This window comes from Pan troglodytes, chromosome 19 (genome assembly GCF_028858775.2).
Source record: "Pan troglodytes isolate AG18354 chromosome 19, NHGRI_mPanTro3-v2.0_pri, whole genome shotgun sequence".
NCBI lineage: Eukaryota > Metazoa > Chordata > Mammalia > Primates > Hominidae > Pan > Pan troglodytes.
In genome coordinates, this window is record NC_072417.2 from 86,448,967 (window position 1) to 86,473,363 (window position 24,397).

The 24,397-nt window shown below is 50.9% G+C and overlaps 1 protein-coding gene across 2 annotated transcripts in view; it reads right to left on the minus strand.

The window, feature by feature from the left end:
• The window catches only part of SDK2 (sidekick cell adhesion molecule 2), a 311,714-nt gene that overhangs the window by 135,479 nt on the left and 151,838 nt on the right, over positions 1–24,397 (minus strand). For both annotated transcript variants that reach the window (XM_009433191.5, XM_511658.9), the window contains exon 3: positions 3,624–3,730. In XM_009433191.5, the coding sequence (XP_009431466.3) occupies positions 3,624–3,730 (107 nt within the window). The remainder of the gene's footprint in view (positions 1–3,623; positions 3,731–24,397) is intronic.

The following is a 24,397-nucleotide window of genomic DNA, read 5'->3' on the forward strand; positions in this document are numbered from 1 at the left end:
TATTTATTTTTGAGATGGAGTCTCGCTCTGTCACCCAGGCTAGAGTGCAGTGGTATGATCTCAGCTCACTGCAACCTCTGCCTCCCAGGTTCAAGCAATTCTCATGCCTCAGCCTCCCAAGTAGCTGGGACTACAGGCATGTGCCACCACGCCTGGCTAATTTTAAAAAAATTTTTTTTATTTTTAGTAGAGATGGGGTTTCACTGTGTTAGCCAGGATGGTCTCAATCTCCTGAACTTGTGATCCACCCGCCTTGGCTTCTCAAAGTGCTGGGATTGCAGGCATGAGCCACCGCGCCCAGCCTTATTTTTATTTTTTTTTTTGAGATGGAGTCTCACTCTTTCGCCCAGGCTGGAGTGCAGTGGCATGATCTTGTCTCACTGCAACCTCTGCCTTCTGGGTTCATGCGATTCTCCCACCTCAGCCTCCCGAGTAGCTGGGATTAAAGGTGCATGCCACCATGCCCGGCTAATTTTTGTATTCTTAGTACAGATGGGGTTTCACCATGTTAGCCAGGCTGGTCTCGAACTCCTGACGTTGTGATCTGCCCACCTCGGCCTCCCAAAGTGCCAGGATTACAGGCGTGAGCCACTGCACCTGGCCAGTCCACTCTTTTTATTAAGCCACACTGCCTGTCATGGTGATGAGCCCCCAGCCTGCCAACACTGTAAGGCACTACCCGCAAAGCCCTTTCACTGTCACCCTGGAGCTCAGCAACTCCCTGGATCTCAGAAGCTCCCTCTTGAGCCAGGCCCCCATATGTCACTGCCACTGAGGGTCATCACTGCCAGCATCACCCAGGGTGGTCCAGGGCCCTTGGAACCCGCAGTGTGGGGAAGGGGAAGCTCAGGGTACCCCCATCCCCAGGGTCTGTGCCTGGGCAGAAGTGTCAGGCATGTGTCAGGGTGTCAGGCAGCACAAGTTCCCTTCCATCTGCTTCTCATGGCCTGGAAGTGCCCAGAGGGCAGGGCCCAGGTCTGTCTGAGCCCTTCTCTGCAGCACCCAGGAAATGCCAGGACCTTTGCCCATGATCAGGGCACCTTGCTTGCTCGCCCTGAAGATGGGCCTGGTCACACCCCTCCCCCAGTGTGAAGGCAGAAGGACTTGTGGGTCCAGGGGAAGGGACCACACACGTGTCTGGCCTGGTGTGGAGGGAGTTCCCCCCACCCTGGGTTTGTGTGTATGTGGGAAGGAGTTTGCCTAAGGAGGGGGGTCAAGGAGCTGAGTCTGGGCTCAGGGATTCCTATCACAGCCATGAAGAGAAGCATTTCAGCCACAGAAACACTGACCTCCCTTCCTTTCTCTTTTTGATTGGCAGAGCCAACCCCAGGGAGGCTGTGTCATTTCATCTCAGGGGCTCTCAACTCCAGAAAGTTTCTACTGTCTCCTATGAGCCAAGGGCTTGGAACTTACCACCTACTCCCACCCCACAGCCTGGACTAAATGGCATCCTGAATGGCATTTGCGACTGTGCGCGCGCGTGCGCGCGCGCGCGCGCGCACACACACACACACACACACACACACACACACACACACACACACACAGGTTCTGGCCCACACACAGGTAAACAAAGAGGCAGATTACTCCAGACATGCACATCTGAACACATAACCAATACATGTATGTGTATACACTTGCACATACTCAAATGCACACACATGAATACATGCAATGCAAGGGCACACATTTGCACTCACTCACACTCATGCTTACAATACACATTCTCTCAAATACACAGGTGAGAGGCAGACTGGCAACAGAAACATATACCCAAGCACACATGCATGCATGCATGCAAACACACACACACACAAATATCCTTGCGCACACACCCGCACATATACACACTCATTCTTTCCCAGACACATGTGAACAAAAAGGCCAACCAACCTGGACACAGACATTTGCACACACCCATGCACACACATTGGCACACACTCGTGCACACACACATACGCAGTCTCTCTAGAGGCCCAGCCACAGCTTCCCCCTGCCCCCTGGACTCTCAGCACTGACTAAGCGAAGCTCCCGGGGAGCCCTCCAGCCGCTGACAGCTGCCTGAGATCCATCACTTTAATTCAGGGCTTTTTCTGCTCCTTGGAGTAAGTTGAGTTGCTGTTAGTGCTGATTTATGGGGACAATCCATCCTCCACTTTTGATTACGGTTGTTTTCCGTAATTATCATAAACACTCTTTGCCTCACTTGAGATTTTCTTTTAGATTTCTCTCCTGCACTTCTCTTTAAGTAGCAAGCTCGCTCTTGTGCTAATTTAGAAGCATGGCCCCATGAGCTCCAGATGAGAGGGTGCCTTAACAAAAATTCTGGCCTAAGGGTTGCCACCCTGTTATGTCCCACAGTACAACGTGGGACTTCTCCTCCTAGGAAAACCCAGAATGCAACAGCCCATAATGAGCCTCATTTCTAGAAGACAGCAGATATTTGAGGAAGCGGGGACAGGGCTGGGAAGGTGACACTGGGTCTTGGGGGAAGAGTGTCGGTTGGTACTCTAGGACCCTGGCCCCTGAGATGCCCTGGGGTTCTTCTGAAGCTGTCTTCCCTTCCTCTTCGGAGGGAGATCCTCTGGAATTGGCGGCACGGGGGAGAAGGCCGTTACCCACAAAGGCTTGGTGAGGGCCTCCCACTTCACTCTCTGCCCCCCAGCCTTTCTGGGAACCCTGATTCATTCCTCATTCTCCCCTTCCCCTTGGAGTTTCAGCATTCACCATGAGGCACCTCCCAGCACCCCCGGAAGATCACGGAGACCCTCAGGCTGTTATCACTCCAGGGTTGAGCGAGTTGGAGGATGGAAAATAAAAGTCATACTGGGCGTGGTGGCTCACACCTGTAAACCCAGCACTTTGGGAGGCGGAGGTGGGCAGATCACTTGAGGTCAGGAGTTGGAGACCAGCCTGGCCAACATGGTGAAACCCTATCTCTACTAAAAATACAAAAAATTAGCTGGGTGTGGTGGCACATGCCTGTAATCCCAGCTACTTGGGAGGCTGAAGCAGGAGAATCACTTGAACCTGGAAGCGGAGGTTGCAGTGAGCTGCAACAATTGCACCACTGAACTCCAGCCTGGATGACAGAGTGAGACTCCAACTCAAAACAAAAACAAAAACAAAATAAAAGTCATGGAGGCCCTGGGAAGTCTGCTGAGAAGAGGGTTGTAGCTGGAGAGGCTCAGAGTGGCCATTCTGAAGATGCCCCTTCCCAGGTGTGAGGTGGACCACAGAAGAGGCACTGGAAGCAGGTGCAAGGCCCTTTTTTGAAACACAAATCAGCTCGTCCCATTTAAAGGACACAGACAAGGCCACCCTTGTCTAAAATGAATGAAAAGCACCAGGGAGCTCTTGGCTCTCGGGACATGTGATGGGGTCACAGGGTCAGCAGATGTGCATGAGACTTACAGCTGTGTGACCTTGAAGAGGGCCTGCTACCTCTCTGGGCCTTGGTTCTACCAACTGCAAAATGAGGTTGCTGGCTGGAAGGGGCACCATGGGCACTCAGTGGGTGTTGATGGCCATGACGGGATCTGGCTCTGCCCAGGATGTGGCTGGTGGGTGCCGCTCCGGCACCACAGTCGCCCCCCCTGCCCCTGGGTCCCCATTGTACTCACAGGCCACCTGGACCTCGGTTTGCCGCTGCAGCAGGGCCCCCATTCGGTTCCGCACGATGCAACGGTAAAAGCCAGCGTGGGTGCGGTCCAGGCTGGTGATCATGTATCTATGGGACAGACGAGACAGCCAGTGAGCAAGTCAGGCAGCTGCAGGGGTACAGAGGTCAGATTGGGCTCAGAGGTCAGAGGTCGCCAGGTCACCCTCTTTTGGAATAAGAGTACCAGGGAACTCTTGACTCTCTAGCCATGTCATAGGATCACACAAAGGTCTTTATCAATAAATAGGAGGGTTCCTCCCAAAGCCAATGAGGCCTTTGCTCAGCTGCCTGGGAATTAGCCTGCCCTTCTCCAAGCAGGGAAGGTGCTGCACCCGAATCCTTGACCCTGACCCTAAGGCTGTGTCAGCTGTGTTGGAAGCAGCTATTCTCCCTGACCTGTGACTCACATGACTGAGAAAGGTGGGGGCATTTTTTTTTTGTCCTTGCAGAGGACTGTGCTATATTAGTTGAAATGGATGGAGGTGACAGAGACAGGGAAATTTACATGTTTTCCCAAAGGCTCAGTATCATTCCTTTCTTAAAATTACAGACAGCCCCTGATGCCCACCCAAATCTCATCCTGTAGCTCCCATAATTCCAAGTGTTGTGGGAGGAACCAGGTGGGAGATAATTGAATCATGGGAGTGGGTCTTTCCATGATGTTCTCGTGATAGTGAATAAGTCTCACGTGATCTGATGGTTTTATAATGGGGAGTTTCCCTGCACAAGTTCTCTCTCTTTGCCTTCTGCCATCCATGTAAGATGTGATTTGCTCCTCCTTGCCTTCCGCTATGACTGTGAGGGCTCCCCAGCCACATGGAACTGTGAGTCCATTAAACCTCTTTCTTTTGTAAATTGCCCAGTCTCAGGTATGTCTTTATCAGCAGCATGAAAACGGACTAATAATACAGCTGCACTGCAGCTTTTGGGCTGGCGGGGTTGGGCAGAGCCTTCTGAATAAGACAAGCTAGTGTTCTGTGGGTTCTGGGGACAGGATGTGGGACTCCAGGCTGGCCCCTTGAAAGCCCACTCCAGAAACACTCGTTACCCACAGAGCAGCAGACTCTGGCATTGGGGGGCAGGCGGCTGGGAGCAGGTGTATGTACACTCACCTAGCTGAGAGGCAAGGAGGAGGCAGGTCAGTGAGAGGAGCTTCTGACAGTGGGACAGGAGTGGATGAAGGGGACTGGGGTCCAGGGGCTAGTTCTCCTGGTTCACCCTTGGTGGTCACCTTTCCCATCCCCTAGGCAATGGTCCCACAGGACCCTCAGAGGAAGAAGGGATGTCCTAGGATGCCTCTCTCCAATTCATTGGTATCCTAGGGTTTGCCCAGCTGACCTGGTGGACAAGTTCCTTGACACCTGCCTCTAGGGTATCTCTAGATGTGCCAACCCTGGGATGCAGCAGCCTTATTCCTGGGAGATGCCAGTTTGGTTTTATTAATACATGAGATCTGGCTAGGGCCTGTCATCATCATCATCTTGCCAAGAATAAAACAACAACCACCCCTTCCAGAGCACCATCTCTGCATCAGACACTGTATTAAGTACTTTTCATACGTTTCTTCATTTCACACAGCAGTTCCCAGCCTACTGAATATCATGAACCAGTAACACTTAAAAAAGTGGGACCAACATGAGACTGTGAACTTCTTCCTTTGCCAAGATTATTAAAACCAACCAACCAGAAAGCAAACAGACAAATAATCAGGCAATGACAACAAAAACACTTAAAAAGGGATAATATTAAAAAGTGCCAGGGAGAGAAAAATAAATAGAAATGGTCAGCATTTAATTTAAAAAGGACATTTCTGAGATGACAAAAACTCCTAATCTCAGCATAAAGGCATTTTAAAAACTTTTTTTCCTCCTTTATATTAAGAAAAGAAACTTTTTGAAAAAAGAGATGGGGGTCTTTCTGTGTTTCTCAGGCTGGTCTTGAATTCTTGGGCTCAAGCAATCCTCCCACCTCTGCCTTCCAAAGCGCTAGGATTACAGGCGTGAGCCACCGCACCCAGCCAATTTTTAACAAATTTTTAAACTTAAATTTTACACAAAGCCCACTACCCTGACTTTTATGAGGACAGTTGCAAACTGTCATCAGTCAGCACTTGAGAGCCTGTGACTTAATCTCCACACTAACCCTACTAGCACCTTCTTTCTAGAGGTGGAGAAGTTGAGGCTCAGAAATATCTTGTCAGTAACCTGTAAGTTTCACACATTGTAAGAGGCAAAGTCCCACAGAGCCTTTCAGACTCCAAGCCTGGCTGTGAAGCTGAGGTCACATCCCAAGGGCCCCACCCTCCATCCTGGGTCCGTGCAGGCCTGACTCACAACTGGCCACGTGCCAAGTTCGCTCTGGCTCTGCAGCATTTTCCAGAACCTTCTGGCTGCCCAAGCCCCTTATCTCTGCCACCGGCTGCAGCTCTTATCTGTCTCTTGCTACTGTGCGCAGTGTGATGGCGGGGAGACAGCAGTGCCCAAGCTCTGGTAAATCTCTCTTCCTCCGTTCACCTCATCTTCAAATCCACCCTCAGCCCTCTCTCCTGCTTGCGTCCCCTCTCTCCCGAGGCGAGGGGAGGCCACTGTGGGGGAACTGTCTGAGTCTGTAAAGTGATGGGGTGACCCTAGAGGGGAGATGGAAGAAGAGATGGGCCGGAAAAGCTCTCTGCCTTTGGAAATGGAATCAGATATTATTAAAAAGCACCAGAGAGAGGAAAAGAAATAGAAATGGCTGATAAAGTCATGAAAATATGCTCAACTTCTGTCATAGTGAAAGAAATTCAAATCAAGACGACAAGACCATGTTTGCCTAGCAGATCATCAAAGATTTTCAGGTGTGGTCAAACCCAGTGTCGGCAGGAGTGAGGGGGAGGGGAAAGTATACCTGCAGTACTGTTGTGGTACTGGAAGTTGGTCCAGCCTTTGGGAAAAAGTCTATGAAAATTAGAATATGCCAGCTCTTTGACTCAGAGGTTGTGCTCCTAGGAGCTGGCCTTTTATTTATTTATTTTTATTTTTTTGAGATGGAGTCTCACTCTTTTGCCCAGGCTGAAGTGCAGTGGTGTGATCTTGGCTCACTGCAACCTCCACCCACCAGGTTCAAGCAATTCTCCTGCCTCAGCCTCCCAAGCAGCTGGGATTATAGGCACCTGCCACCACGCCCAGCTAATTTTTGTATTTTTAGTAGAGATGGGGTTTCACCATGTTGGCCAGGCTGGTCTCGAACTCCTGACCTCAGGTGATCCACCCACCTCGGCCTCCCAAACTGCTGGGATTACAGGCGTGAGCCACGGCTCCCAGCGAGCTGGCCTTTTAGATACACTAGCAACTATGTGACAAAAAAATATGTGCAAGGATGTTCACTGTAGCATTTGCTTGCCATCGCAGAGACAAACAAACAAAAGCTGGAAGCAAACTAAATGTCCATCAAAATGGAATTGGATCAATAAATGATGCAGCAGCCACAGAATGAACACATGTTATGAGAGGAGGTAGGAAGGTGTCCAAGACACACAGAGCATGGAAAGAAAGTAAGAGCTGGGGAGGAGGGGAAGGTTTGCGAATAAAAGCACGCGATAGCAAGATGCTAAACAATCTCATAGTTGACTGTTAGGGAAAAGAATGATAATATATTCTTATCGGTTGCTGTTCATTGATACAGGCTACCAAACCCTTAATGTTTTACATCATACAAACCGGTCCAATAAAAATCCCCACACTTCGGGAGACCGAGGTGGGCAGATCACTTGAGGTCAGGAGTTCAAGACCAGCATGGCCAGCATGGCAAAGTCCCGTTTTTACTAAAAACACAAAAATTAGCCAGGTGTGGTGGCACACGCCTGTAGTCCCAACTATTCGGGAGGCTGAGGCAGAAGAATCGCTTGAACCCAGGAGGTGGAGGTTGCAGTGAGCTGAGATTGCACCACTGCACTCCAGCCTGGGCAACAAAGACTCTGTCTCAAAAAAACCAATAATAATTTAAGTTTGTTGCAAAAATGCAAACAAACAAAAAAAAAGGTAAAGAATAGTGTGATGACATGATAGTATTTGCTATGATGCTATTTGCGTAAATTGAAATAGTATATATATATTTCTGTGTATTGTGTGTATACAAATACACAAGCACAAACACACACACTTATAACCACACAAACACACTGGGATAGGCATAAAATTTTTTCAAGATGAATACTCCAGAATGTGTTATCTCCCTTTTGGGAGAGATACCCGGGATGGGGAGGGAAGAAACTTCTATTTTTTGATTTTATGTCTTTCTATGCCATCAGAATTTTCTTTATCGTACGCATATATTGCTTTTATTTTAAAAATAAAATAAAAAGATGCACATTGTACACATAATTTAAGCATACATTATAAAAAAGGCACCAGGGGCTCATTGGATCTGGATTTGTTTGCTGATGTCAGTGAGGCGTGGTGAAATTTAAACTTTAATAAAAGCCCATTTCTTTTTTTTTTATTTATTTTTTAGAGACAGGATCTCATTTTGTCACCCAGGCTGGAGGGCAGTGGTGAGATCCTAGCTCACTGTAACTTCAAACTCCTGGGCTTAAGCGATCCTCCTGCCTCAACCTTCCAAGTAGCGAGGACTGTCTATTTGCCTCAGCCAGGAATACCCAGGTCCCAGTTAGGGCCTAATTAGGGCCATGAGGAAGGCCCATGGGCTGCTGGCCCCCTCCCCTCCCCCAGGCCGCCCTCTGTACCCCTCTGCAGGTACTCCCTGCCCCAGCAGTGCGGGTACCACCTCTCTCCCGCTCCTCCGCCTCCGTTTCTTTGGGCTGTCTCTTTGGCGCTCCCTGCCTGGGAGACCTATTTCTGGCTTGTAGGCAACATTATTTAAAGTAACAGTTCCGCCCACTGCCTTTCCTACCAGGGAAACCCACTTCACCCAAATTGCAGCTCTCGTCTCCCTGCCTCCCAGGCGGGTGGAAGAGGCATTTGGCCAGCTTCTCGGTTTGCGAGTCCAGCGCACTGTAAGCATCTCCGATAATGACAGTAACAGCACTCATTATCCCCAATGCGCTCCCTCCTGGGCCACCAAGACACACTCAGTCCCCAGCTCTGCCTGCCCCACTCACCCGTAGCTGCCAGCCCAGCAGGAGACTGGCTGAGTCCAGCCCCATCCAGGTCACCCTGGGGGTGGGGGGTGGATTAAATGGCTCCTGGAGGAGCAGCAGGGCTGGAGCTGAAGGGTCCACACCCGATCCACTCAAGAGGAAGTGCAGTGTTGGAGAAGGCACCAGGACTCCCACCTCAGGGGGACTTACACTTGACTTTCCCTTCTGTTCTTTCTTAGATGTGTGGCCCAGGCAAGTTATGGGACCTTGCAAGCCTTAGTTTCCCTGACTGTAAAATGGGAATAATGATGGCCATCTTTGATCTGGGCATCCAGCGAGGCCGTGGATACAAATGCCTGCACAAATGCTTGCCAAGTGAAGGGGCAAATGTAAGAGTCATTGGCGGGGAGGCTCAGAGAGGAGGACTAAGAGGGTGAAGCAGAGGCCCTGCCCCTAGAATGCGGATCCTCTAGGGGCTTCAGCCAAGCACTAGGGGAGCACGGAGTCCCCTGCCTGGCACATTCCTCGGCTTCTGACCCCTCAACCTCCCAGTCACCTCCATGTGCCTCCTCGAGGTGGAAGAGCAGGAACCTGGCTCCTCCAGGGATGGGGAACAGTGACGGTGGCTGGGTGACCTGCAACCTTACTCTCTATTCAACGAGGAAGAGCTGCTGGGTTGTGGCCTCTGGGAGCCAGCACACACCTGCATTCACCTACCCCTAGGTCCTTTCAAAGGACCCCTCTTTATTTATTTATTATAGGAAATATATTCACAATTCAAAATTCAAAGAAAAGAAAAAGTACACAGCAAAACGTTTCTCCCACCCTTGTCCCCCAGCTGCCCTGTCATCCTGATCCCCAACATACACAGGGAGGAAACGACTGTCATTCGTTTCCTGAGTGTCTTTTCAGAACTTCTTTACGCAAATGCAAGCAAATACGCATTTAGAATCCCTCCCCATTATAAACAGGAGACATGGCCTCCTGTATGCACTGTTCTGCTCCTTGCTTTGTGCAAGTGACAATGTATCTCAAAAATCTTTCCGTAGCTGTGCATGGAGCTTCCTCAGGCTTTCTGACAGCTGCAGAGTATTGAGGAATCTTCTGGGTGGAGGAAGATTTGCTTTCTCCCAGTTCAATGGTCAAAAGCAGCAGGTGGTAGAGAGAGCGCCTCAGGGGCTGGGCTTGGGGCTGAGGGCAGAAAGAGGGCAGTGAAGGAAGATACGCCAAGAATCCACACCCGTTCTCGTCATCCCCATCACAGATTGTCCTGATTTTAATCCGGCAGGACCCTGCGGCTCAGTCCACTCTTCGAAGATGAAGAGATGAGCTCAGGGTGGAGGGCGCAAGACAACAGTGGGAGGAAGAGCCAGGACAGATAATTGGATTTTTAGCAACAAGAGAGGAGCAGGGGGGACAATAACTGCCCAACAAATGTGGCATCTTCTCCAGCACATGAGGAAACACACAATGCCCTTTTTGGTTCGAGTCCTTGAGTGTCACAGTTGATATTTAAAATGATTCTTACTCGCATTAAATAAGATATTTCAATTCCACGAAGCTGTCAGGAGCTGATGCGGACACCAGAAATAATAGGCACACTCTCCTTGTATTGTCCTCGTTAATAAATCAGACGCCTGGAGATGCACGCGGTGATGCTCCCATGGAGGAAGGAGGTGTGTGTGAGTGCACATGTGCACACTTGTGCACATACACGGAGCACACTCATGCATACTCACCCATGGTACAACGCACATTCATGCACACCGTGCTGTGCACACACATGCAAACTCATGCAATCCACCTCCCTGCAAACTCATACATGACTGTGCACATACATTTGTGCACCCACATGTTTGGATGAGGCCTCCTCTCCTCAAGTGAACTGTGCTCAGGTAGAGAAGGCAGGTGGGTCATCATGTCCACTGGGGGGTCAGGGGACCATGTGTGCCTGCTGCCTGCAGGTGTCGCCCCAGATGTCTGAGGCCAACACAGGTTCCAGGAACAGCAGTGGGCCACTGAGCTCGGGAACCCAGATTTCCTTCCCTCTCCCCATGGACTTTTGGGCAGCAGGCAGGAGAAGCAGCAAGTGCTGAGCATGTGCATGTCTGTGCGTGCGTGTGTGTGTGTGTGTGTGTCCTCAGACACCTGTGAGCACACACTGGGCCTGTTCCTGCAGCAGGAAGACTTAGGTGGTGATCGAGGACCTGGCCACTGGACTGGTGGCCGGCTAGAAAAAGACTGACTATATTTGTGGATTTGCTTTTGCAAAGATTCTTCAGGAAATCGGGCAAAACTCTGTCCAGGGCAATCAAAAGGGAAAAGAACATGTACCAGGTAATAAATAATAACAATATACCATTATGCAATTAACATAATAACTATTATTATGATAAATGTCACTGTTCTAAGGACTTTATATTTTTTAATCACATTGCTGTAATTGTATTTTATTTTTTAAGTCTTATTTTTATTTATTTATTTTTGAGACAGAGTCTCGCTCTGTCGCCCAGCCTGGAGTGCAATGGCGCAATCTCGGCTCACTGCAACCTCCGTCTCCTGAGTTCAAGCAATTCTCCTGCCTCAGCCTCCCAAGTAGCTGGGATTACGGGCACCCGCCACCATGCCCGGCTAATTTTTAATATTTTTTAGTAGAGACGGGGTTTCAGCATGTTGGCCAGGCTGATCTTGAACTTCTGACCTCAGGTGATCCACCTCCCTTGGCCTCCCAAAGTGCTGGGATTACAGGCGTGAGCCACCGTACCTGACCTAAGTTTTATTTTCTTTATCATCACCCAGGTATTAAGCCTAGTACCCAACAGTTATTTTTTTCTGCTCCTCTCCCTCTAGGACTTTAACGTATCCACTCATCTGATCCTCACAGTACTGCAGAGGCAGTGCTAACATAAACCTCGGTTCACAGATGAGAAAAACGGGGCCCAGAGAGAGAAAGTAACTTACCCCAGGTCACACAGCTAAGTACCTAGAATGCTGGGACAGTCTGGCCCATTGACAACATGAACCTCAACGGGATATGTATCCGATGGCTTGGGGTCTCTCATTCCTAGGGTAAGAAGAGGATAGTTTGGCTGTCTACCTCCTCCTGCTTCACATAGACAGAGGCAGAGTATTTCTGGGCAGGGCCTAAATTTTGATCTGGGCCATGTTAATCAAAAATTGTTGCTAAGTGCTGGCCAGTCTAGTACACTGGAGGCCCAGGAAGAAGGAGCTGGATGGCTTGGGCAGCCCCTTTAGTGGATCTTTTGATTGTGGAAGGAGAGGCTCAGGCATGGAAAGGGTTGAGGCAAACAGAGCTCACCTGTTCGGTATGATCAAGTGGCTGTAATGTTGAATTTCCCTTCTGGTAGCAGCCTTAAGGATCTGCTGGGGGTGAGTGGGGGTGAAAATGAGAGACAGAGACAGAGAGAGACAGTCAGAGAGACAGAGAGATCTAGGGAGAAAGAGAGAGAGACAGGGAGGCTGAGATGGAGAGAGACACACACAGAGAAACAGAGTCAGAGAAAGAGACAAAGAGAGACAGGGGACAGAGACAGAGAGGTAAAGCCCTCTCCCCATGTAGGACACAGCCAGAGGCCGGGTAGTGGGAGCAGGCTGGCCAGGGAGGGTGATGTCAGCTGCACCCTGTGGTGAGGACAGCCAGGGCACCTCAGGAACAGCAATGTCTGTTTTTCTATTTTAAGCAGTTTCTGTCCTGTGCTGTAATTCCCCTCCCACATCTTCGGTGAGAATTGGTGACAGGCACAGCCTGTTCTGTGGATGGTACTTGGGGAAGGATGCTGTGCTCCTGGCTGGGAGGCTACAGGGCCGCCATTTGAAGGGGAGGCAGCAGCCTCAGGAGGGGAAGGGTTAGGGGAAGATCCGGAATTGGTTCTGGAGCAGGCACTGGGGAGGGGACAGGCAAGCCCAGGCGAGCTGAGCACGGGGTTCCAGAATCCTTGGAAGGTGGGGGAGGGCCCTGGACTTGTCCCCTCCCAGAGGACAGACACTGGGATAGGGAAGGATTCTGTGTCCCTCGGAGGAGGGGGGACTTGGGCACAGTGTGTTCCCCCCGCCTTCTAGGGAACCTCAGGGTGGAGAGGGGGTACCCGCAGTGGACAGAACAGGGAGGAACCCCTGACTCTGATGTGATGGTTAATTTTAGGTGTCAACTTGACTGGGATGAAGGATGCCTGCCCAGACAGCTGGTAAAGGATGGTCTGGGTGTGTCTGTGAGGGTGTTTCTAGAAGAGATCAGTATTTGGATCAGCAGATGGAGTAAAGAAGAGAGAGACAGGGAGACAGAGAAACAGAGACAGAGAAAGAGAGAGACAGAAAGACAGGAGACAGAGTGGTGAAAGCCCTCTCCCCTCGCAGGACATAGCCGGATCCCTCACCAACGCAGGAGGGAACCATCCAATCCACTGAGGGCTTGGATGGCACAAAAAGGCGGAGGAAGGAGGAATGTGCTGTCTTGGGAGCAGACGCCCGTCTTCTTCTGCCCTTGGACGCTGGGGCTCCTGGTTCCCGGCCTGCAGACTCTAGGACTTACACCCATGGGCTGTCGGTTTCCAGGCCTTTGGGCCCAGACTGAATTACGGTACTGGCTTTCTTGGGTCTCCAGCTTGCAGGCGGCAGTTGGTGTTCTTGGCTGGCCTCCATAACCACATGGGCCAAGTCCCATAACGAACCTCATGCATCTGTCTCTCTCCCATTGCTTCTGCTTCTCTGCACAACCCCGACTAATACACCGACCGTAGAATATGGGAGATAGGCCGGGTGTGGTGGCTCACGCCTGTAATCCCAGCACTTTGGGAGGCTGAGGCAGGAGGATCACCTGAGGTCAGGAGTTCCAGACCAGCCTGGCCAACATGGTGAAACCCCACCTCTACTACCAATACAAAAATTAGTGGGGCATGGTGGCGTGTGCCTGTAATCCTGGCTACTCAAGAGGCTGAGGCAGGAGAATCTCTTGAACCAGGGAGTTGGAGGTTGCAGTGAGCCAAGATCACGTCACTGTGCTCTGGGCTGCGTGACAAGACTCCATCTCAAAAAAAAAAAAAAGAAGAAGAAGCAGGTCTGTCTCCTGTTGGTTCTGGTTCCTCGTAGGGCTGAGCAGGGCAGGATACAGATGTGTCTGAATGCAGCTGCTCAGCTGAGGCACAACCTGGGGCTTGCACAAGCACCTGCCGCTGGGCGGTTTGCTTCATAAGGGGAGGAGATGTCTCAGGGCCTGCTGGCCACCACTGAGCCTCCCCCGCTTTGCCAGAAAAGCCCGTGAAGCTCTGATTGATCCCCCGGCCCTGCGGTCAATGAGAGGATGGCGGTGTTATCGAGCTGGGGGCCGCTATCCCGGTGACAGCTCTGGCTTGCGATGGCTAGGGGAAGGCGTCTGTCGGCCCTGGGACCTTCTGGGCCAATTAAGTGCTCTCAATGAACAAGGATAAGGACTTCATTAAACTGTGATCCATCAGCCCAGTGGTCCCCACAGAGGTCTGGCTGGATGAGAAAGCAAAGGAGAGAGCTGAGGGAGCCAGTGAGGTGAGATGAGGGCAGGACAGGGCTGGGAGCCCAAGACGGCTACTCCTCCTGGGTGAGCGGGACTCCCACTGCTTGAGAAAATAAGCAGGGATCCCTCCCTAAATAACAACCACAGTAGCAGCATCGGGTTGTGAGCCAAACACTTGACACACGCTATGTGGTTCATTCCCAGGTCAACTACAGGGGAAGGGACTCCTCTTCCCATTTTACAGCCAGGGGACCTGGGCTCAGAGAGGTTGAGCATGTGGCCTGAAATCACCCAGCTAGGAGGCAGCAAAGTGAGATTCCCTTTCAGGCCCATGTGACCCCATCTGTGCTCCTGCCCTATACCTGCCCACCCTGACCCGTCCTGGGGCCCTCAAGACTGCTCTGCGGTAGGTCTTCTCTGCTTGTTTTTGCTTCACAATCCAGAAAGAAGTTCCTCTGGGGAGCTGCCCAGACCTTGCCTTGATGCAGGAGCTGTGTCTGAGCCCAGCTGGGAGAGAGCCGCTACATAGATGGGAGGAGAGTGGGGCGACCCGTGGACAACTCTGCACCGACACAAGACAGAACTTTTTTTTTTTTTTTTTTGAGATGGAGTCTCATCCTGTTGCTCAGGCTAAAGTGCAGTGGCACAATCTCGGCTCACTGCAGCCTCCCTGGTTCAAGCAATTCTCCTGCCTCAGCCTCCCGAGTAGTTGGCACTACAGATACGTGCACCGCCACACCTGGCTAATCTTTGTGTGTGTGTGTGTGTGTGTGTGTATGTGTGTGTGTATATATATGTACGTATATGTGTATATATATGTATATATATGTATATGTATATGTGTGTGTGTGTGTGTGTGTGTGTGTATATATATATATATATTTTTTTTTTTTTAGTAGAGTTGGGGTTTCACCATGTTGGCCAGGCTGGTCTCAAACTCCTGGCCTCAAGTGATCCACCTGCCTCGGTCTCCCAAAGTGCTGGGATTACAGGCATGAGCCACCGTACCCAGCCAGACAGGACGTTTTATTACTAGGAGCAGAAAGGAATGAAAAACCACAGAAGACAAGCCCTGTCCAGGGTATAAGGAGTTAAAACTTAGGTTTCAGTTTAAACAGCCGGGAAAAAAGAAATGCTGAGATTTGGGGGAGGCGGCGTGGTTATTTTATTTTATTTTTTAAAAAACAAGAAAACAGAAAAGCAAAATGAAAGGAGCATCTCCTCTCACCTCAATTACAATTGTGCTTTAGAATTTCCTCACCGCTCCCTGCTCCTCCGGCTCGGGGAGGAAAGCCTCGCCACCCAGCTCCCACTCCTGGGGTTGGGGAGGACGCCTTTGTCCCGGGCTCCTGGCACCCGGCTGAAATTCTTTATGATTCTTTTCATGCCAAGGTGGATCAGAAAGAAACCAAATTAAAACAAGCTGATAAAGAGGCTGCATGGAAACCAGGCTTCAGGGAACCAAGGGGCTGGGGCTCTGTGGCCGAGTCATGGTGGGTGGCCAGAGCAGCCCCATGGACCCACTTCTCTGGGCTCACTCCAGCCTCCCAGGTGTGCAGGGGAGACTCAGTTGCTTCTCAAACTGGGAGAAGCGGCCTCCTAATAAGACCTGCTGAATGCACAGTGGTGCTGGCTGAGAAGCCTCTTCCCTCACAGTGAGTGGGTTCCCTGATGCGAGAGGCCCTACTTGTTTGAGGGAAGCAGGACACTGGGGCATCCAGGGGCGTATTTGTTTCTCAGGGCTGCTGTAACAAAGCACCATGGCCTGGGTGCCTTAAAACGACAGAAATTTCTTCTTCCACAGCCCTGGCTGCCAGGAGTCTGAGTCAAGCTCAGCAGCACCATGTTCTGCATGAAGGGTCCCAGGGAGAATCCTTCCTGCCTCCTTCAGCTCTGGGGGCCCCAGGTGTTCCTTGGCTTGCAGCCACATCACTCCAATCTCTGCCTCTGCCTTTACTTGGTGTTCTCTTCTCTGGGTTTCTCTCCTCCCCCACTTTTCTTTCTTAATAGAGATGGGATCTCACTATGTTGTCCAGGCTGATCTTGAACTCCTGGGCTCAAATGATCCTCTTTCTTTGGCCTCCCAAAGTGCCGGGATTATAGCCATGAGCCACTGTGCCTGGGCTTTCCTGTCTTCTTAAAAGGACCCCATCGTATTGGATTTAGGGACTACCTTAGTCCAGTATGACCTCTGCAATGACTTTATTTCCAAATAAGGTCACACTCTGAGGCACTAGGCATTAGGACATCAACATATATTTTTAGAGGAGACACAATTCAACCCATAACAGCTGAGGCTTGAGCCGTGGGGTGACTTAGAGATGGGTGGGACTTGGTAGGGTGTGCATGTGTGGAGAGGTGGGGCCTGGGCCTCTCCACCTCCTTCCTGAGGGCAGGAAGGCTCAGGTAAGTGCAGGTGCTGATGGAGGCTGAGGGGGCGAGGGAAGGAAAGGAGGAAGTGCTGTCCAGTGCTGATCCTGAGGGGAAGGCAAGGATGGTTGAAGAGTGCCAGGCATGATAAGTGGATGTCAGAGACAGAGATTCCTGAGACATCGACTGTGGTGCTGGCCAGAGAAAGAGCCTGGTTGGGATAACGGGGAGGCTGGACTTCATGGCTGGGCCAGTCCCCACCAGGCCTTATGGGCTGGGCTGAAGAATTTGGGCCTTTTCCTGAGGATAGTAGAAATATGCTGAGGGTATTAACCAGGGCTATAAAACAGAGCTTAGCAAACTATATTCATGGGTCAAATCTACAGCCACAGCCTCTACAATAGGTGTACCAGGAAGAAAGAGTTCACACATTTTTAGCAAAATATAACAATATCAAGTGTAATGTTTCATGTCAGATGAAAATTATATGATATTCAAATTTCTGTATCCATAAATAGTTTTACTGGGACACAGCCATGCACATTTGTGGACACAGCGTCTGCAGCTGCTCTCCTGCTGCACAGGCAGAGTTGAAGGTTGCCATAAACTGTGTGGCCTGTGAACCCTCAAACATTCACTGTCTGTCCTGGACCAGATAATGCTTGCCAACCCCTGGTGCAAAATAGGCAGGTTTACACGTGTACGAAGGTCACTCTGACTGCAGACTGGAGAGGGAACTGGAGTTGGTCAAGGCCAAAGCGTTAGAGGCCAATTTGGTCTTTGCCATAGACTGGAGAGAGGTGATGGGGCTGACCGTGTACAATGGTGCTGGGGGGCCAGGGGACAGTGGAAAGATGTCACTGGTGCTAGCATGAGGGGGCACCTGATGGTCTGGGGTAGGCGGCAGTTTCAGTGGGCACAGCTGGCAAGGAGAGGAGGGGTCTGGACAGGTGGAGAATGCAAAGTTGTGTGCTAAAAAGAGGAGAGTGGCTCCTGGCAAGAGAGGGAATGTGGGGCAGAGGGAGGTCTATAGGGGGGACTTTGGTTTTTAAAGATGTGAGACTTGAGCAGGTTTAAACATTGGTGGTGGGAGCAGTTAGGAGAAGTAGAGGCTGAGAGCAGTGACTCACATCTGTAATCCCATCACTTTGGGAAGCCAAGGCAGGGGCACGGCTTGAGGCCAGGAGTTTGAGACCAACCTGGGCAACATAGCAAGAATCTATCTCTACCAAAAAATAAAACAATTAGCCAAGTGTGGAGGCATGTGCTTGTAGTCCCAGCTACTTGGGAGGCTGAGGAAGGAGGATTGCTTGAGACCAGGAGTTGGAGGCTACAGTAAGCTATGATTGCACCACTGTACTACAGCCTGAGTGACAGAGTGAGACTCTGCTTCTAAAAAAAAAAAAAAAAAAAAAAAGAGAGAGGCAGAAAGAGAGGGCAAGTGATGGAGCCAACAGCCAGTTCCTGAGGGTCTGGGGTCCTGTACCCAGTGAAGTGCAGTCCCTGGCAGAAGGAGAGGCCTGGTAGGGCAGAGTTAACTGAAGCAGGGTGACAGGAAGTGGGAGAAATGAATTCCTTATAATGCTCCTACTTCCTGGGGAAGGGGGCAGTGAAGAGAGGGGCGGTGGGCTGGCGGTTCAAAACAGCATCTGTGGAGGATGAGTAAGCTGACTGGGAAACTGTGGGAAGGCACAGGTGAGGGCAGTAGCTTGACTTTGTTTTTTATTTGTTGCTTTTTTGAGATGGACTCTCACTCTGTCGCCCAGGCTGGAGTGCAATGGCGCAATCTCGGCTCACTGCAACCTCTGCCTCCCAGATTTAAGTGATTCTCATGCCTCAGCCTCCCGAGTAGCTGGCACTACAGGCACGCACCACCATGCCAGGCTAATTTTTGTATTTTTAGTAGAGATGGGGTTTCACCATGTTGGCCAGGCTGGTCTTGAACTCCTGACCTCAGGTGATCCACCCGCCTCAGCCTCCCAAAGTGCTGGGATTACAAGTGTGAGCCACTGCGCCTGGCCAGTGCCTTGACTTTGTACAGGTGCCATCTACACAGGTGGCTGGCTTTCTTCAGCAGGGCTCAGTAGCCTTATGGAAGGAGCAAGGTGGGTTGAAAGTTGGGCTGACCCAAGGCTGGGGCTCTTCCAGGAAGCTGTGACAGATGGACCCCAATGCCAGGGGGCTGAAGACACTGGCAAGAGGGAGGCTGAGATGGTGATGACTGGGTCCACTGGCTGGGGAAGCAGGTTCAGCCAGCAGGGAACTGACGGATGGGGCGGGAGGGCCAGGGTAAGAGGTGGAAGGCGTTCCACAGCCCTGCTGCTCACAGTGAGGTGTGGGGACCGGCCACAGGAGCGTCACCTGGGAGTGGGTCAGAAATGCAGAATCTTGGGCCCCACCCCAGACCTGCTGATCAGAATCTGCATGTATGGTGTTCCCAGGGTGAGTCCTTGCGCACACAACTTTACCATGCTCTGTGATGAGATGGAGCCACGGGTGTAACGGAGATGGGAGGTCAGAATCAAGGCTTCAAATGGGAAACGGGTCTAGGTGATGACGGAGGTCAGGGTGCTGCCTCATCAGTCCTCAGGTTCCCAGTCTGTGAGATGACTTTGATCATAGTTGATGAAAAGGCTGATCATAGCCCCAAAGAGTCACAGTCTTTAACAACCTCGGCTGTGGCTTCAGACAACCCTTTACTCTGGTCCCAGCTCTGTCACTCACTGAGCACGTGACCTCAGACAAGGGACAGAACCTTGTTATACCTCGGACACTCCATCTGTATAACGGGCAAAGTAAGGATGACTGTCCCTTTTTTTTTTTTTTTTTTTTGAGACAGAGCCTTGCTCTGTCGCCGACGCTGGAGTGCAGTGGCGCGATCTCGGCTCACTGCAAGCTCTGCCTCCCGGGTTCACGCCATTCTCCTGCCTCAGCCTCCCAAGTAGCTGGGACTACAGGCGCCTGCCACCACGCCTGGCTAATTTTTTGTATTTTTTAGTAGAGACGGGGTTTCACCGTGTTAGCCAGGATGGTCTCGATCTCCTGACCTTGTGATTCGCCTGCCCCAACTTCCTAAAGTGCTGGGATTACAGGCGTGAGCCACCGCGCCCGGCCAAGATGGCTGTCTTATAGAAAATACGAGTTCAGGCAGCTCGCTGTAAGGCTTGTTTTCAAACACACATTTGTTCCACTGCGATTGATATATTAGAGAATGATATGAGCATCTGTGGATTTTGCATTTGCTATGCACAGTTTTGTCTGCAAGAAGCAGGAGTCAATACAGAAAATTGCACCCAGCTGAGGTGGGATGCACAGTTGTGCACAAAATGCACATGGCTCTGGGGTCCCCAGCTCACTGCAAATGTTACACACCCACACCTGGTGTTGCAACTTTTTTTTTTTTTCCAATTTCTGACAACCTTCCTTCTACCACTTAACAGTAACTTATAAGCTGCACCCCTTCTGACACCCACTTCCGCAAGCACACTGGGAGCCTTTTCCAAGGCAAAGTGCCATAAGTATTATAGTAGTTATGCGTTTCTTAACCATTTAATATGTGTAAAATTGTGCAATTATCTTCATGAAGTTCCTTTCTTTTTTAACGTGTTGCTAATGAAGTTTTTGCATGTTGCTGCCCCCACTCCATTTCCCCCGCAAGCCCTTTGTTTTTTATCGCACAGTTTGGCATAGCATGGTGATTTCTACCAACGTATCCATCACACAGCAGCAGAACTGACTGCAAAGTGCTTAGCACAGCGCTTGACGTTCGGTAAGCAGTCACGGAATGTGTCCTTATGTAGTTTCCCACTGTTATGAATCATTCTACCCATACTGGAGTACCTACACCATGCCAGACACTTTGTTAGGCACTGGGAATTAGCAGTAATAATGACAACAACAAGAGCAATAGCAATACCCTTGTCTCCATGTACTGTGGTATCAGCAGCTGCTTGTGTTTAGGTGAAAACGTTACTGCTGCTGCCACACTTGGCTTAGAAATGCACTGTTCCCCAGCTCTACTTCGAGTCCATTCATTTCCTGTTGCTACCCACGAAGACAATAGTGGTCAGTTCCCTGGAGGCCAGAGGGAAGGAGTTAAACATCAGGTCTTTCAGCATCTCCAAATCCCAGGGACCTTAAGGGAATGAAGACTTGGTCATCTTTGGGGAGGAATGACTTTGTCAAGCTAATTCACACTAAGATTGGAGGTTGGGGGGTAAGTGGATTGGAAGCATTAACTTGGAGGTGGGTACCAGGCAGGGATTGGTGAGTTGTGATGGCATGAACCCTGCCAAGCACTGCCCAGGCGGCCGGAGCTTCCTGTCCTGCTGAGTCCTGCTCTCTGGGCTTCACCAGGCTCTGGGTTTCCTTACACCAGATGTTCCAGGATTACTGGATGTTGATAAGGCTGGAGGATGAGCCACAGTCTCCAGGTTGTTCCCTATAACGTGCTTGGTAGGTCAAGGGATGCTGGAAAGAGGCCGCCCTGGTGTGCCTCCTGGTGGCAGCCCTGCCTGAAGGCCAGCATTGACCCTCTATATCTGGTGCAAGGCTTCAGGTGTGGCTGAGGCTCTCTGCTCTGGGATCTATATCTATACTTATGCCCACCGCTATATCATCAATGTCTATTTCAACCTAGGTAGAGTAGCTAACTTTAATTTGGCCAACAAAAAAGTGAAACAACAAAAGCAAAAAATCTGTCATGCAGATTTCATTTTCTTTGTTAAAAAGGCCATTTTTAACATCAAAAGAGGACAAAGGGCACAGAGTTTTCTGCAAAGAGTGGATTTACCATCATGAGAACCTGCCACGTGGCCCTGGTTTTGACTAGTTCACAGCAGACTTCTTACACCACCACCCCGGGCCTTCCTCCACTACTGAGCACCAGAGCTTGAGAACTGTGTCCTTTCTCAGAGCCGCCCTGCTCTCCGGGGTTGCGTTCTGACTTTTTAGGCGGCCTGTCTTGACTTCCCTAGCAAGGCTGCAAGCTCCACCTGTTTTTGGAGTGCCCCTGGTACCTGACACTTTGTCTAACTCACAGTGGGTGATCAAGAAGCCGGGGCAGGCCCACTGCTTGCAGGGCTGGAGGGCACCCGGCTAAAGCACAGCACAAAGGCGTCCCAAGTCAAACTACTCGGCTTTGCTCTGCCCAGGTAGCTCTGCTCTAAGGGATGGTAGACACAGGTGGAGAAGGAGGGTTTTTGATTGGGTATTCCACTTGCTGTGTGACCTTAGGCAAGCTGCCTAATCTCTCTGTGCCTCCATTTCCTTATCTATAAAATAGGAGTTGTAACAATAGGTACTAATATGGGCCAGGCAGTGTTTTTTGGTTTTTTTTTTTGAGATAGGTTTTTTTTTTTTTGTCACCCAGGCTGGAGTGCAGTGGGGGTAATCTCAGCTCACTGCAGCCTCGACCTCCTGGGTTCAAGTGATCCCCCCAAGTAGCTAGGACTACAGGCATGCACCACCACACTTGGCTAATTTTTGTATTATTATTATTATTTTTAAGAGACAGGGTCTTGCCATGTTGCCCATGCTGGTCTCAAACCCCTGAGCTCAATTGATCCACCACCCCTTGGCCTCCTAAAATGCTAGGATTACAGGCGTGAACCACCACACCTGGCCCCAGGCAGTGTTCTAAGCATTTCACATGTGATAATGCATTTGCTCCTTATTAACCACCCTATGAGGTCAGAAATAATAATATCCAAACGTGGCAGATAAAAAAGATCAGGAAACCAAGGAACAAAGATGTTAAGGAACTTGCCCAAGTTTTCATGGCCAGTAGTTGGCAGAGCCCCAGTGGGCTTCTAGATTTTGTGCTCTTAACCACCCTACTATAGCCCCTACCTGAAGATCCAGTGTGAGGATTAAATGAGTTAATACATGTAGTGTGCTTAGGACATGGGCTGGCGTAAGGCATAGTCGGCAATCTTTAACAGTTAGCTGTTGTCGTTATTATTAATGTTATTACTACTCCTTCATCTGTCCTTGCTCTCAGCATCCTCTAACAGCACCCTGACACGGCTCAACATATCCTTATCTAGGACAAGCCCTGGCCCAGCAAAGCAGCCTGGGGAGCTTCAGTCCCAGGTGTCAGAAGCTATGACCCTGGCTGCTGGGAGCCTTATGTCCCCGAGCCAACTCCTCTCTCTGCCTTTCTGTTTTTTGGCTTTTTTTTTTTTTTGAGACAGGGTCTTGCTCTGTCACCCAGGCTGGAGTACAGTGGCACGATCACGGCTCACTGCAGCCTTGACCGCCTGGGCTCAAGCGATCCTCCCACCTCAACCTCTCAAGGAACTGGGACTACAGGCGTGCACCACTATGCCCAGCTAACAGTTTTATTTTTAGTAGAGACGAGGTCTCGCTATGTTGCACAGGTCTCTGTGCTTGCAAGCGTGAGCCACTGTGCCTGGCCCCTCTCTCTACCTTCCTCAACGTCTGCTCAGATCACAGGCAGCAGGTTCCAGATTCAATCCCGCCAGCTCTGAGCTTTCTGCTCTTTGTCCTCCGTGACTCAGTTCCAATCCTTGCCCATTCTCTCTGGGTTTTCCAAAGTCACCCTTGCGGGTGCCTTCAGAGATACCAAGTGGGAGAACTGGACCAGAACCGTGCTAAGGAAGCCCTGGGGACCCGCCTGTGAGCCGCCATCTGGAAAAGGTGGTCGGTGTGGGCTTTGGGGTAACGGCCAGATCTGAGAGGAGGCCAGGAGGGGACTGAGGAGCACAGCTCTGATATTTTACAGTGACCCCCATCAGGATGTGGAGTCCATTTCCCCACTCCCGAAATCTGGGCCGGCTTCATGACTTGCTTTCATTGACAGAATGTGGTCCTTGTAGCTTCTACATTGACCCTCTAAGATCACGGCCCCAACACCATGGTGGCCCACCATGCTACCAAGGAGGAGAAACCACGTGGAGAAAGAGATCCCGCACCCAGCTGTCCCCACCAAGCCCAGCCCAAGCCGACTGCCAGATGGGCACAACTTCATGGCGAGCCCAGGAGAGACCAGGGGGAATAATAATCCCGGTTGTTTAAGCCACCGAGTGCTGATTTGGTTTCCTAAGCAGCAGTAGGTAGCTGACCAGAGTAGCTATCTGTGGCCCGGCCGGCACGCTCCTGCAGGCAGGACCTCACTGTGCACTCCCGGGCCCATGGTGTTTGAGTGCCGCGGTGGCTGGAGCCTGTGGATGTGCTGTGGGTTGGCCTCCAGGGACTGTGCCCTATCTCCCCTGGGGAGACTGTCTCTCTTAGTCACTAGTCTTCATTCTGCAGAAAGAACGGCCTCTTCCTTCTCCAGCTGTCTGTGAGCCCACCAGTGCCTGGAACCCCCTCCTATGCCTTCTGTTTATCTTGAGTTACAGAACACACCAGCATCTCTCAGCCCCCAGGGGCTGCCAGTTAGAGCCAAAACCCCTATTTTCAACCCCCTCCCAGGAGGAGTCTCTGCCATCCCAGGGGACTTGGGCGACCCTGGGAGAAGACTGGACTGGTAAGTCAGAAACCCCAGCTCCCCTGCCAAATGGCCCACTGCAGATATTCCTCTTCAGGGGGACGAAGACACAGGGGAGAGGTACCTGCACCCTCCCACACTGAGGAATCCTATGAATGGGCTGGGGGGGCGGGGAGGGGGAGTCAGGCGCCACGGCAGCCCCCAGGAAGCAGGGGTCATTACCAACTCCCCAGGCGTCTGTCTAGACCATTTGCCTGCCTGAGCGCATAACTGAGTCAAGATCTAATTAGTTTCTGTGTCCTGGCTGAGAGCCAAGGCCGGGCGCAGGAG